Source organism: Heptranchias perlo, chromosome 8, assembly GCF_035084215.1.
Source record: "Heptranchias perlo isolate sHepPer1 chromosome 8, sHepPer1.hap1, whole genome shotgun sequence".
In the NCBI taxonomy this organism is placed as follows: Eukaryota; Metazoa; Chordata; class Chondrichthyes; order Hexanchiformes; family Hexanchidae; genus Heptranchias; species Heptranchias perlo.
The window spans coordinates 21,969,887-21,985,861 of record NC_090332.1 but is presented as its reverse complement, the minus strand read 5'-3'; the positions used below and the strand labels follow the sequence as shown (position 1 = coordinate 21,985,861).

Genomic DNA, 15,975 nt, shown 5'->3' with positions numbered 1-15,975 from the left:
CCACCTTCTTCCACCTCTGGAACATTGCCGGTTTACTCCACTACATTATATATTCCACTAACAAAACACTTACCCATGCCTTCATCACCTTGAGGAATGATTACTCATGCTCTCCTCATCATCCTCCTTGCACCCACTCAACAAGCTTCAGTTAATTCAGACCTCTGTGCCTTGTGACACCTCCCACAGAAAGTCCTGTCCTCACCTAGTTCTGTTGGATCTTGTACCCAAGTGAATCGACTTCAAGAACCTCATTGACATTTCAAATCCCTCCACCCCCCCACCAATTTATTTATATAATATTCCTGAGTCATACGTCTCACCCTGCACCCCTCCCCCCGGCCCCTCTGACTGTTTTTCCCCCACTCTCTGCTGCAACAGAGGTCAATCTGTCAGCCATCACACTTCCAAAGCAACTTTACCTTGCTACTTCTATCTCTGCTTTTTAAAAAAACCTCCCAAAATCCTATGTCTTTAACTATGCCTGCAGTGTCTCTTTCTGTCACTCCTCCCTTTGTATAAATTCCTTACTTGTTAGCTATCCTTAAAAGCAAAGGATTATACAATAGAAAGTGTGTTTATAGGGAGCATACTTACCAATCTCCCTGTATATTAAAGTGGGGGCATATGGAATGCTGTTGTAAAACAGGACTACAAGGCTTATGTGTTCTACATACTTGTGCCCCTCTAGATGGCATTCCAGATTAAAGTAGCCTGACCTGTTACTCTGTGTGGAATTATATACTGTCTCATTATCATAAATAGATTGAGCTGCTTGCTCTCATTTATGGTATGAGTTGTGTTTTTTTTTAAAAAGTGTTCAAGAAAAACGCTCATGCCTGTTTTGGATCTGTGGATCACTTTCTTAGTGGGATTTATTTTTGTTATTTCAGACTAAACTTTAGGGTATTACATGTGTTACTGACGCAACTTCTTAAAGTGCTAATTCAAAAAGGGGCAGAGTTGTAAGTAACCTGTCTGTAAATTCTAATAAAATTATCAAAATCTTGTGAATTGCCTTGAGTTAACCTTGGTTCCATTATAACTGAAATTGAAAACATACAGGTGGCCTAGATGTAAGATGGATTTCCTTTATTTGTAGATTTGCTCCAGAAGAGTAGTTAAAATGAACTACTTTTTGCACTAAAACAAAAGCCAGACTTTATGTGTTAGTAATACAGATCACTTGACATTTATTGGCAATGCACAATTACTTGAAATTAACTTTTTAAGATACTGTATATTCTGAAGTTAAGGTTTATCTAGAAATGTTTGTGATTTTTAGAATTGGCTAGGATTACAATCTTTCAGAAGAGCTTCCTTAGAATGTGGTGATTGTGTTTTTAGATTGGGACCAGGGTAATATTCCAACCAGGTTTTGACTTTTAGAATACTTCTGGGGTTGGAAACTTTCATGATGATGCATTACAGTACGCTGTTCCCAATTTCTAGTGTATACTTCAATGTACTACTTTGTCAGGTTAACTGTGCAAAAAGTTAATAAAAACAATGTGTAAGAAAAAAATTCAAGATGAAATTCTGAGGGTTTCAAGGAACAGTTGCCAACATTTTTTGTAGGTTTTCCCATCATTTTTCTTGCAGTGTAAACTTACATTGGATATATTTTACAATTGTTATGGATATGTTCAGCCTCACTGTTTGTTACCAATTATCACACTATCTAGCTACAGGATGAAAATTAGAACTTGAAAGAATTTTTCTGAACAAAGTTGCAACTAATGAGTGCATACAGCCAATTACAATTGAGAATAGTCATGATGTGGAGATGCTGGTGATGGACTGGGGTTGACAATTGTAAACAATTTTACAACACCAAGTTATAGTCCAGCAATTTTATTTTAAATTCACAAGCTTTCGGAGACTTCCTCCTTCCTCAGGTAAATGTTCAGGAGCTCCTCGAAGCCTACGCATTTATACATATAGAACATAAGAACATAAGAACATAAGAAATTGGAGCAGGAGTAGGCCAATCGGCCCCTCGAGCCTGCTCCGCCATTCAATAAGATCATGGCTGATCTGATCCCAACCACAAATCTAAAGAACACAAGAAGTCGGAGCAGGACCCGGCCACATAGCCCCTGGGCCCTCTCCGCCACCCACAGGGCATTGACCGATCCGAACTCAGCTTCATGTCCAATTTCCTGCCCGCTCCCCATAACCCCTAATTCCCTTTACTTCTAGGAAACTGTCTATTTCTGTTTTAAATTTATCTAATGATGTAGCTTCCACAGCTTCCTGGGGCAGCAAATTCCACAGACCTACCACCCTCTGAGTGAAGAAGTTTCTCCTCATCTCAGTTTTGAAAGAGCAGCCCCTTATTCTAAGATTATGCCCCCTAGTTCTAGTTTCACCCATCTTTGGGAACATCCTTACTGCATCCACCCGATCAAGACCCTCACAATCTTATATGTTTCAATAAGATCGCCTCTCATTCTTCTGAACTCCAATGAGTAGAGTCCCAATCTACTCAACCTCTCCTCATATGTCCGCCCCCTCATCCCCGGGATTAACCGCGTGAACCTTCTTTGTACTGCCTCGAGAGCAAGTATGTCTTTTCTTAAGTATGGAGACCAAAACTGTATGCAGTATTCCAGGTGCGGTCTCACCAATACCTTATATAACTGCAGCAATACCTCCTTGTTTTTATATTCTATCCCCCTAGCAATAAAAGCCAACATTCCGTTGGCTTTCTTGATCACCTGCTGCACCTGCATACCAACTTTTTGATTTTCTTGCACTAGGACCCCCAGATCCCTTTGTACTGCAGTACTTTCCAGTCTCTCGCCATTAAGAAAATAACTTGCTCTCTGATTTTTCCTGCCAAAGTGCATAACCTCACATTTTCCAATATTATATTGCATCTGCCAAATCTCCGCCCACTCACCCAGCCTGTCTATATCCCCTTGCAGGTTTTTTATGTCCTCCTCACTCTCTACTTTCCCTCCCATCTTTGTATCATCTGCAAATTTTGATATGTTGCACTCGGTCCCCTCCTCCAAATCGTTAATATAGATTGTAAAGAGTTGGGGACCCAGCACCGACCCCTGTGGAACACCACTGGTTACTGGTTGCCAGTCCGAAAATGAACCATTTATCCCAACTCTCTGCTTCCTGTTTGATAACCAATCCTCCACCCATGCCAGAATATTACCCCCAATCCCGTGATCTTTTATCTTAACAGGAAAAAAAACAGAGAGAGGCAGAAACATTTCTCTGCCTTCCGGATGTTTCTGCCTCTCTCTGTTTTTTTTCCTGTTTGTTTTTTTGTTGAATGTGTATTCGGGGGTTCTGCAGGTGACACCTCTCTGTTTGAACACGGTGATTGCCTTGGCAACGGGCAGTTGCAGGGGCATTCTGTAAACACCATGTATTGTTCTATATGTATAAATGCGTAAGCTTCGAGGAGCTCCTGAACATTTACCTGAGGAAGGAGGAAGTCTCCGAAAGCTTGTGAATTTAAAATAAAATTGCTGGACTATAACTTGGTGTTGTAAAATTGTTTACAATTGAGAATAGTGCAGACACTTTCAGAAATGAACTTTCTGTCTCTTTGGCTTTAATGAGAATAATAGTGATGGTTTCTGGAGAGTGTAGAAAATTACTCTGTCCTCTTCCTCAATGGGTAATCAGAGCAGTGAAATGGGATTACAGTAGATAGCTCCAGTTGAAGGATTAGCAACAGCAGAGGCAGCAAGGGGTAAATGGCCTCTTTCTGTGCTGTAGTTTCTAATGTTCTGTGTTCCTGAAGCATCGCAGACCTCTGTCTCCCTTTGCATATAGTTTTTATTTTTCTCACACTCGCACAAACCCAGATTAAAAATGTGATATAATACTTCAACCATAAACCACATTATAAACAGCAGATATGCTTAGGGTCCCATTGGATATGATATTCGATAAGTGGATATGGCATTTGGGCTTGCAGGTTCATCTGTTGGTATTCAGAGATGTACGTTGTGTAATTACTATGTCTAGTGGAGTTCTGACATGTTTACTTATAGATTTTGACGAGATGTTTATTACATTTCTTTAGTTAATGACAAATCCGTGATGAGTATTCAAACACTGCAATAGTCAGTCTAACACTTACAATAGCTGACAAGTCCAGGGAGATAACTGACTCCCTGGACTGATTGTTTTTGTTATTATTCGGCTTCTGCACTTTTCTGAAACAAACACTTTCGGTAATAGAGCTACTCAATGTGAATAGTAACCTTATATTGCAAAAATGAACACCTAAAAAAAACTTTAAAATTTTACTTTAGTCTTCACCCTGGCTCTCTATGTCCACTTGGAGTTAGAAGTAGCATTTTTTTAAAGGGAATTTTGATTGGCTAACAATACAGCCCTTGGAGCTGGATTCAGTCAAACAAAAACTAGAAGTGAAGATTTAGTCACTCAATATTCATGCTGTATTTGTGTTGGAAAAAGAAGGGCTGCAGACAGAATGAGTAAACTTATCCATGATGTGCTAAGCATTAATAGGCTAATGTGAAACAAGTGCAAAAATAACTTCTATTTCACCATTTTAAAAGGCTGTACAACTTTTCAAAAATTTAAGTTGGCTTAAAGTAACTATATATAGTTAAACCATATGTTGAATTTTCATCCCAAGGTAAATGTTTTATGATTTACAACTTTATTGCAGATTTTGTGACTGTTTAGTCTTGTTCTTGGCTGACTGTTACACTTCACTGGCAGCTCTATTTTATAGTTTTCATTTAAATGGTAGAATATAGCGACGGACCGTAATCCAAGTTGTTTGGCTAGTGTCGCAGTTTTAGTTCAGTTACAAGATGTCTAATCTAACAGTAAAACTAAATTTAAAGGCAATTGACATTTAAGGGTGATAAAAGCTTATTTTTACTTGCTACAGCATAAAATGGTTAAAACTGGCCAAAGCAGCAAATTTGATTTTAATTGTGAAATGTATAGATTTTTTTTTTGAATTTCCTCTATTTTACACCAACTTCCTCCCATTCCCTCTCCTGCAGTATATTTCCACCAGTACCAAGTGCCTACTATTACATTGCTCAAATTATCCTTTTTTTAATGTATGAGCATAGTACAGGCCGACTATTTGATCATGGAGACATCACATTTGAGCCTGATTCTATTCTCACTCAACATCCATGCACACTCACATTCCACCAGGGATCATTGGATATCATTCAAGAGCAGGAATCCTGGCTGATATTTCCCTCTCTAATCTAGGGAAGCTGAGGTTAATTGTAATACTCCAATTGGCTGAGGTCAGCTAACTCAGCACAGACCGGGAATTGAACCTGTGGCTACCCTGGTTTGTATAGTTACTGAGTTGAGCAACTGAGGAAGCTAATCTATAAATCATTTTTATGCAAAGTTAAAACACTGTAGTAATATGCTTGTAAGGTGGTAGTTGTACATGTTGCATTCATTTATCAAAATCAGAAAAACAACCAGGCACAGTTTTTCAATTAACCAAAATTATCTTGTGTATTTCCTGATTTCTGTGTCTGTAGGAAAAAATATAGTTTTACAGAGGTATGCCAGAAAAGATATGTGTTTTGAATGACACAAAGTTCTTTCACTTCTTGAAAGGATAACCTTCCAGGGCTTAGTGGGGTAGGGGATGGGAAAAGTTTATTTTCTTTTCGTTTAGTTTTTCCTAAAATATAGAAGTAATACTGGGCATCTAGAATTCAAAAATTATGGATTTACTCAGTGTTGTGAATAATAAAATGGATATTTGTGTATCTTGTATTTAGAATTGAACATGTTCTGGTGCTGAGCAGACAGTGTAATGTTTTTTCAAACGTTTCCTGTGCTTCTCACAGCCTTTAGTCTTTCATGGGTCATTCAACACATGCTAACCTTGATGACTTTTTGTGCTGTCACATGCCAATCAAACTGTGATGAGCATTCTCCAGTGAATGGGAAAGTAAGCTTTCTTTACTTTGAATCATTTATGCTTTACATGAAGATGTCCATGGAGTGATTTTTTTTTCCAACCTTATTCTGCCCTGAAGGCAAGGTAGAAGATGATACTAGAAGAAAGAAAATCCCACTGACAAGCCTGCAATTAGGTGTCTCAATGCTCAAGACAAAACTATTTGCTATAATGTGAAGATATTTGTGCTCCTTCTATAATACATTTGCTTTGCTCATTAAAGAAAAATAAATTATTGTAGAGTAGTGATAACATGGTGTATCATCTTACTGGGCCATAGAATGGTGGAGTATGAATATGTAAGAAAAGGCAGTTTTATCTTAAGATCAGATCCAATGAGAATGGCACAAAATCAACCTGTGTGTGCCATTTTCCAATATTTGCTCTGCCAAGTGGCTCTGGTCTCCAAGTAGGCCTGTAGGAAGCTGGTTCCACCGATCCGTATGATGTCACAGTGTGTCAGTGTCGGTGACGAGTTGCTGCTGACAAGCTGTACTTCTTGCTCCAGGCAGTAGGGAAAGCAGATCTTGGAGTAAGACCAGGAAAAATACAGAAATTAATGAACTATTAATTTTAAAGTGAATTGTTTTGATGGCTCCAAAGTCTTTCACAATATAAAAGGCAGAAGTTATAGTTGCATTCATTGTAGCACTGTATCGGAGAAATTTTTCATTTATGTTCGAACAACAACTGGCATGTATATATCGCCTTTAACGTAGTAAAAAGTCCTAAGCGGCATCATAGGAGCGTTATCAGACAAAATCTGACACCGGGCTACACAAGGAGCTATTAGGACAGGTGGTAAGTTTTAAGGAGCATCTTAAAGAAGGAAAGAGAGGTAGAAAGGCGGAGAGGTTTAGTGAGGAAATTCCATAGCTTAGGACCTAGACTGCTGAAGGCACGACTGCCAATGGTGAGGTGAAGGAAGTCGAGGATGCATAAGAGGCTAGAATTGGAGCAACGTAGGGTTCTTGGTGAATTGTAGGGCTGGAGGAGGTTTCAGAGGGTTACGCCATGGAGAGATTTGAACGCAAGGATGAGGCAGAATTGGCTTAGCACGTTTAGCAGTGTAGAAAAGCAGGCGATAGTCACAAAAACTGCAGTCTGTGTGATCTTTGGGTAATGGAAGTCTGGTTGCTTACTGTGGGGAATGCTAACAGGAGCAGAACCATATTTTGGCAGTCACTTGATGTGACTTTTAAATATTCCTGACATGGCATGTTTCTGATTTTAGCTGAATCTTCAGGGGAGGTGCAGAACAGATTCAAAGCACTTCCTCCACAAAGAGTGCTGTAAAATCAGAGCATTAATCACTTCAATGTCCTCAAATGTAAACAATCTTACAACACCAAGTTATAGTCCAACAATTTTATTTGAAAATCACAAGCTTTCGGAGGCTTCCTCCTTTGTCAGGTGAATGTCAGGAAATCCTTGAACCTTTGCGAAAGGTTCAAGGATTTCCTGACATTTACCTGACGAAGGAGGAAGCCTCCGAAAGCTTGTGATTTTCAAATAAAATTGTTGGACTATAACTTGGTGTTGTAAGATTGTTTACATTTGTCAACCCCAGTCCATCACCGGCATCTCCACATCAATGTCCTCAAGTGTGTTTCCTGGTGGCTGGCTCAAGAGTAGCTTTGGGAACCTTGGTGCAGGTGCATGCTCAGTCTGAGAAAATCATATGTGGAGCTAGGAAATATAAAGAGAAAAAAACAAAATTTTATCTATATAAAACATTGCATTTAGTTTATAGTTTGCCCATTGCATCATACTATCCTGTGTGTTACACTTAATATGAAAATTGCTAGCAGCTGATTGGCTCAAATTTCATGTCATAAAGAGCAAAAAATGACAACTGTATAGATATGGAACATGCATATCAATATCTAACAATCAGGAATGAGAACTATTCAGGTATATTCAAAAAAAAAATCTTTCAATCAAAAAAAGCCAATCAGCAACAGACCATAGTGATGATAAAGGGAGCCAATTGAATCACTCCAAATATTTTTTGAAAATCCGTTTGCTTTCTTCACTAAGTTCAAGACTCACGACTGGAATAAGGCTTGTAACATAACAGAAATTTTTAAAAATCTAGATTTTACTAGAAAGTGATTAAAGTTACTTCTACAATATTATTTTACATGTTTGAAAACCTGTAACAATGTTTTCTATCTGAGGCCTTTGCCTAAGTAGCTGAGCCTTGACCATGCAAATCTATGGAGCCAACACTGTTCGCTGAGGAGACTGAAGCTAGCAGGCTACAGTTCCAAGCATGCACTGGTGTGAATAAGTTCTGAGATTTTTGATTGACAGCAAGATTTGTCATTCACAGCGTATCACTGGAATTTTTGGGGGGAGATAAACCTCAAAAATAAGGTAAAGTATAAACTCTTCAACTTTTTCCTGAGCCAATTTTGCTGGGAAGAAACCCAAAATATTTTCCACTATATTAAATAATTATTTATAGCGTGTTACATGTGGGACAAATAAAACTTTAAAGTTCCAAATTGAATCTTTATATTTTGTAATATATTCTAAATGGTTACAACAGTTGACTTTGTTTATGCTGAGAACTCGTGTAAAAAGTGGACAGTAATGTTGCATGTAGTGATTTGGCAATGTTGCATGCAATGATTTGGTTACATAACTGATATTTGTTTAAGTACCTGTAATGGGTAAGGGAAACTTTATTAAATTAATTCATTCCATGAAGGTTGCAAAATAAAATTTGTAATTTGATCTTTAATGGAATTATTTAAAAATTATCTAAGTGTTGGATGTGAGAGGTCCGAAGACCTATGGATATATAGTCAAGCTCATTTATATAAATTTTGTTTGTGTCTAACTTTTGTAGATTCCAAACTATCCTCATTGCTTGTTAATGCATTCTGCTTGTTTGTGAGCAAGTGACTTAACTTGCAAATCCCACATGTGCAAGAAAACTGGTTGCTAATTCCTTATAATTCTATACAATTCAATACTTTCTATAAGGAATGTCCACTTCTTAACATTAGATGTGAAACTGGCGACCTTGTCTGAGATTGCTAAACACCACCTTGTTGCCTTCAGCGTGTTGTACTTTATTGTAATACAATTAAAATAATAAATGCTATCAATGAAACAGTAAAGCACACATCACAGGAACACATGCTCAAACTGTACAGTGTTCTATTCAAACCATAACTTGAGTACTGTGTTAGTTCTGCTCACGAGATCTAACAAAGACAATCAAGCCTAGAAGGCAGTTCAGAGAAGAGCTATGAAGCTGATTCCTAGGATCAGAGGACTGATGTATGAGGAGAGATTGGAAGAACTTGCGTTTTTCAACATTGGAAGAAAATGACTTGAGAGGTGACCTTATATAGAAATTTGATATCTCATCTGCATTTATCATGAGACATCAACACACAGAAGGAAAAGAAAAAAATGGTGGCATTGTTAGCTCTGAGCCACGCTCCTGTATTCTCCACCATCTGGTTCTGAGCAGCTCTGGTGGAAGCCTGGAAGAAAGTTGCTCCTCTACCTGTTCTCTTGGATGCAGTTGATTCATGGCTTGGGTTGGGAACAGAATAAATTGCATGACAGACATGCATTATTGTAAGGATAAATAATCTGAAAGTAATGAGCTATAACATGCAGAGACAGAAATTGAAAAGTTTCAATTTCACTTAATTGTAGAAAATCTATCCATTTTAAGAAGTTATGAGTTTACAAAAATGACTAGATTACAGAAAAAACATGGAATATTTAGTGGATTATTCTTGAGAGAATGCAATCAAAATAATGCAGAGTTGTAGTTAGAAAGAGTTTAGGGTAAAAGACCTGGTAAAATGATATCAGGAAGTGCTTATATATGTGGTTTTGACAGTATTAATTAATGAAGAATGTTAAACCACAAACATTCTTTATGGTTACCCTTAATATGTTTTATTGTTTGTAGTACATTTAAATGTTAAAAAAACTTTGGTCAAATTCTTAATTATTTGTGTCCTAAAATTGAAAGCAATAACTGTACAATCTGCACAGAGCATCAAATCAAAGATAACTTCAAGCAATAGGGAAAATATTTAAAAGAAGATTAAAGAGTTCATGTTTAAATGAAAAGATCCATACGCACGCTAGCTATCTGTTCATCAAAATGAATAACAATTAATTCCTCTTGATGGCGCAGTAAGTAAAAGCACTTCATGGTGTAGAACTAAGCCACAAGGGTAAGGAAAGTCCCCAGTGCAATCCTAGGTCTGTGCTGAGTTCGCCGAACTCAGCTGAGGTAATAGTGGGGGTGAATTTCTACAAGGGTTTTCCCACTTGTCTGCCATAACGTCAGGGGAAGAGTCTTGGAAACTCCAGGAAAATAGCTTAAACGAGGGAGAACCTCTGCGGAAATTTGCCCCCAGTGGGACACTGCTAATGGTCTTCTAGTGTTCCTGGGCAATTAAGGGGAAAGTTCAACCAAGGTTCCTGTTTCTGACTGCTAGCATTGAGTGTGATAGAATCAGGCCCTCCACATCAAATAGCCTACTATCATTCGCTATGGAGGTTCAAAACAAAGAATGATAACTTGGATGAGTTGTGGAGGGCTGCCAGTGCCTATGGAAATGTACTGCAGCTTGAGTCATGACTTTCAGTTGTGGAGGCCAGAAAGTTGAGGAGGAGAAAAATAGATGCACATCATTCTGATTTTTAATCAAGAGCCATAGCTGCCAGGAATAATACTTAATAGGTATTTTGTTACTAAAGACAAGCAAACTTTTGATTAAAAACAAAAAGTGATTGAAAGGAAACTGTACACAACAAAGAAACCAAAGTTCAAGAAACCACATGAATATCAAAAGAAAAAACTTGAAATGAGACGTTCTTTTATCAGTTGCCTGAGGTATAAACATGTGTTCTTATTATAAAAACCTGTAATTTAAGAGGGATTTTCTAAATCGACAGGTGAATGTATAAAACTACAGGTGAATAAATAACTTCAAAAAACTGTATTTTAATTGGTACACTTCTCTGCTCAGAATCCTTTCATTTTGATATATGTTGAAAATTAGGAGATTACAGAAGAAAATCAATGCAGTTTTGCTTAGTCTATTTTCCCTCTATATAAATAACTATATGGAATATGTACAATGTCACAGTTTTGCTTCTTGTATATAGTAAGTCATGTTACAGTTGTTTGCTTATTTATAACTTTCTTTCAGCTTTCTCAACCTATTGCATATAGTGGGATTTTACTGCTTTGGATGTATATCTAGATCTGTATGGAACCTAAGAAAGCAAGAATCTGAAAAGGCTGTTGAGTCCACCTTGGTCATCCGCTGTTTAAGCCAGCATATGCCTGAGTAGATGGGCTAAGTAGTATGGTCTGGTTGCATCCTCAGTGCAGGCCTGTCCCTTGCCAGGGCTTTGTGGGAATCTGGTACAGCTGCGAGTCTGGCTGCCAGCCTCGGGGCCGCCTTTCTGTTGTTGAACACCATCCAAAGTTTCCAAGGCCCAATGATACAGTGGGCCCCTGAAAAGGAAAGTTGAAACTTAGCTTAAGATTCTTTTAACCTTGCCACAGAGACCCTCTGATATGAGAGGGATTTTTGGAACAAGGCCCAACACCAACTTCATAGAGTGCCACCAAAAGTGGGCACCTCTTGGTTGAACGGGGAGGAAATTGAGGTGGAAAGGTCGTGAATGCCCCCTCCTGTCTTATTTACATTCCAGCCCTGGACATGTTGCAGGCACAGGCCATGTGCCCATTTGGGGAAGGCCTTGAAATCCCAGGGAAACGTAATAGGGGTGGAGATCTGATGAAAACGATCTTGGAACCGCCACACCTTTCTTCTTTGGGAAATTAGCATTCCTCAGGCACTACATGTAAAGAATATTGGGGCTTCTTTGTTTATCTTGCTTCAGTGCTAAGTCTGTATTTCTAGTACACTTTTCATATCTACCATAATTTAATTTGTGTGCTCTCTACCTTACTGCACTCTGAATCACTTTCATGCCATGGTTATCTTTTTCTGTTGAGAACATGTTGAGCTTCTTGAGTGCTACTTTTTAGTTTAATGATCCAAACCATGTAACAATCATTGTTGATCTTCTTTAGGCTTTGCTTAATGATTCTGTTTATTGAATGTGGCATTCTGGGAGTCCCGAGTTGTAGGGCCTGGATCTGTACAGAGTCTAGACTGGATTTGGGAAGGGAAACGCTTGGGGAGCGGAGAGACTATTTTATAAAACAGATAGCAAATTGTGTCCATGCTAGCATTCCTATTGCCATTTAATGTATTGTTGTGGTAAATTGAAATCTCACATAATTGTTTCTGCTTCGTTCTAACCTGGTTTCCAATTTCATGGTTTCTCCTTTTTTAGGTTAGGTTCCACAACGTTAGGTTCCACATGAACGCTGACGACACCCAGCTCTACCTCACCACCACCATCTCCCTCAACCCCTTCACTATCTCTGATTTGTCACACTGCTTATCAGACATTCAGTACTGGATGAGCAAAAATTTCCTCCAACTAAATATTGGGAAGGCCGAAGCCATTGCCTTTGGTCTCCGCCACAAACTCCGTTCCCTAGTCACCGGCTCCATCCCCCTCCCTGGCCACTGTCTGAGGCTGAACCAGACTGTTCGCAACATTGCCATCCTATTTGACCCTGAGATGAGCTTCCGACTACATATCCGTTTCATCACCAAGATCACCTGCTTCCACCTCCATCACACTGCCTGTCTCCGCCCCTCCCTCAGCTCATCTGCTCCTGAAACCCTCATCCATGCCTTTGATACCTTGACACTCGACTATTCCAATGCTCCCGTGGCTGGCCGCCCATCTTCCACCCTCCATAAACTTGAGCTCATCCAAAACTCTGCTACCCTTGTCCTAACTCGCACCAAGTCCCGTTCACCATCACCCCTGTGCTCACTGACCTACGTTGGCTCCCGGTCTGGGAATGCCTCGATTTTAAAATTCTCATCCTTGTTTTCAAATCCCTCCATGGTCTCGCCCCTCCCTATCTCTGTAACCTCCTCCAGCCCTACAACCCTCCGAGATCTCTGCGCTTCTCCAATTCTTGCCTCTTGCGCATCCCAGATTGCTCTACCATTGGCGGCAGTGCCTTCAGCTGCCTAGGTCCTAAGTTCTGGAATTCCCTCCCTAAACCTCTCCGCCTCACTCCCTCTCCTCCTTGAAGACACTCCTTAAAACCTACCTCTTTGCCCAAGCTTTTGGTCACCTGTCCTAATATCTCCTAATGTGGCTCGGTGTCAAATTTTGTTTGATTATCGCTCCTACAAAGCACTTTGGGACATTTTACTATTTTAAAGGCACTATATAAATAAGAGTTATTGTTGTTAGAAACCCTTTTAAGAAAAGATTTTAGCTCTAAGATTAACTTCACAAAGGGCTGAAAAATGGAGGGGAAAAAAGTCAATTTTCTTTCAGGCCGTCAGCATACACTTAGGCAAATAGCCATTTTGTAGCCGCCTTGAGTCTCAGAGCTACCCTGAAAGGGAGTTCTCAATGCCTGCAGAAGGATGTGCTAACATGGACAAAAGAGTTGAATTCCAGAGGTGAGGTGAGAGTGATTGCCCTTGACATCAAGACAGCATTTGACTGAGTGTGGCACCAAGCAGCCCTAGTAAAATTGAATTTAATGGGAATCAGGGGGAAAACTCTCCAGTGGCTGGAGTCATACCTAGCACAAAGGAAGATGGTAGTGGTTGTTGGAGGCCAATCATCTCAGCCCCAGGAGTTCCTCAGGGCAGTGTCCTCGGTCCAACCATCTTCAGCTGCTTCATCAATGACCTTCCCTCCATCATAAGGTCAGAAATGGGGATGTTTGCTGATGATTGCAGTGTTCAGTTCCATTTGCAACCCCTCAGATAATGAAGCAGTCCATGCCCACATGCAGCAAGACCTGGACAACATCCAAGCTTGTGCTGATAAGTGGCAAGTAACATTCGTGCCAGGCAATGACCATCTCCAACAAGAGAGAGTCTAACCACCTCTCCTTGACATTCAACAGCATTACCGTCACCGAATCCCCCACCACCAACATCCTGGGGTCACCATTGACCAGAAACTTAACTGGACCAGCCACACAAATACGGTGGCTACAAGAGCAGGTCAGAGGCTGGGTATTCTGTGGCAAGTGACTCACCTCCTGACTCCCCAAAGCCTTTTCACCATCTACAAGGCACAAGTCAGGAGTGTGATGGAGTACTCGCCACTTGCCTGGATGAGTGCAGCTCCAACAACACTCAAGAAGTTCAACACCATCCAGGACAAAGCAGCCCGCTTGATTGGCACCCCATCCACCACCTTAAATATTCACTCCCTTCACCACCAGCGCACCGTGGCTGCAGTGTGTACCATCTACTGGATGCACTGCAGCAACTCGCCAAGGCTTCTTCGACAGCACCTCCCAAACCCACGACCTCTACCACCTAGAAGGACAAGGGCAGCAGGCACATGGGAACAACGCCACTTGCACGTTCCCCTCCAAGTCACACACCATCCCGACTTGGAAATATATCGCCGTTCCTTCATCATCACTGAATCAAAATCCTGGAACTCCCTACCTAACAGCACTATGGGAGAACCTTCACTACACAGACTGCAGCGGTTCAAGAAGGCGGCTCACCACCACCTTCTTAAGGGCAATTAGGGATGGACAATAAATGCTGGCCTTGCCAGCGACGCCCACATCCCATGAACGAATTTTAAAAAAGGACAAGAAAATAAGTGGCCTGGTGATTGTCGATCTGGCAGGAAAGCTGAGAAAGTGGGTTTGGTTAGAGGCTGTCGACTTGTGCTGCAGAGAAGGTCTGATTGTAGAACCCAAGCTGGGGCAAGGGAGGAATCTACAGTTCGGCTGGGAGGAAGGCTGAGAGGCTCATGGCAGACTACGGAGCAGGAAACTGGGGATTGGACCAAGGATTATGTGGTTCAGTGGAACAATTTGTTAGGAGAATAATGGAGTTATATGGATCACATAATTCCCACACTATTCATTCAAAGAACTATGCGGTGACACCGATGAATGGGCCAGTTAGGTGGCTAGAAGAGAGCCCAAATCAGAGGTTTTAATAATGTAGATATCTATTCATGATAGATCTTTGAGGCCACTTAAAATGTTTAGGAGTATGATATTTGCAGTAGATAGAGTGAATTATGAGTTGTTAAATAGATCTGTTCAGGTGAACAATTAACTGTATTTGCAAAGGTTGGAATCAGCCGATAATCCTTAACTTTGATGTGTCAATGTGCGTGAACTGCAATAATGTACACTTTAGAGTTTTTACCTTTTAATCTATAGCATAGAAACTGTACTTCAGAGAACAGGCTTGCTTACAAATAAAGGATTGTAAAATGTTAGGTTGTACAAACTGCGCTTATGTAGTTATACAGGAGTAGGCAGTATTATAATTTTATTTGAAGAACAGTCCTCTGTCACAGTTATTTTGTATTATAAACCTTGAATGATTTTAAGAATTCTTCACATACATCCTAAACAATGATTGTTCTTTGGTTTCAGCATGATGTGTCCCAGACTTTACTTAAAGCTACCTTGGACAGTGTGGTTGAAGAATGTGTCAGCTTTGTGGGAGTGGATATCAACATCAGCTCGGAAACGCTTATGAGGTAGGCAGATTATTTTCCAATGCAGTAATTACATGGCAATGGATCACAGGGTCTCTGTTTAGTCTGTCTCTTGACTTGATCTCAGCTGGTGCATTGTGGTCTTGTTTTAGATTGTCAGCTGTATGGGAATGGCAAGTTTAGGCAGTATTATACCTGCACAGTATTAAGTCTTCCTTTGAAAAAAGTGGGATGAAGGACATTAAACAAAATGCTGTCAAGTTATGAATTATAGACCTAGTTAAACACAGTCTCTTTGAACTAATACAGTATACATGTATGTATATGTATTTTTTAAAATGTTTATATTTTGGGCCAGTGAATTAAGTTACTACAACAAAAACATCCAATAGGATTTCTGTAATAAAACCATTGAAGTATAAAGTAGATAA

The 15,975-nt window shown here is 39.9% G+C and overlaps 1 protein-coding gene across 1 annotated transcript in view; it reads left to right on the top strand.

Moving 5' to 3' along the window:
* srbd1 (S1 RNA binding domain 1) overlaps positions 1-15,975 on the top strand; it is a 241,463-nt gene that overhangs the window by 166,421 nt on the left and 59,067 nt on the right. The window contains exon 18 of the mRNA XM_067988785.1: positions 15,480-15,586. Coding sequence (XP_067844886.1) covers positions 15,480-15,586 — 107 coding nt within the window. The remainder of the gene's footprint in view (positions 1-15,479; positions 15,587-15,975) is intronic.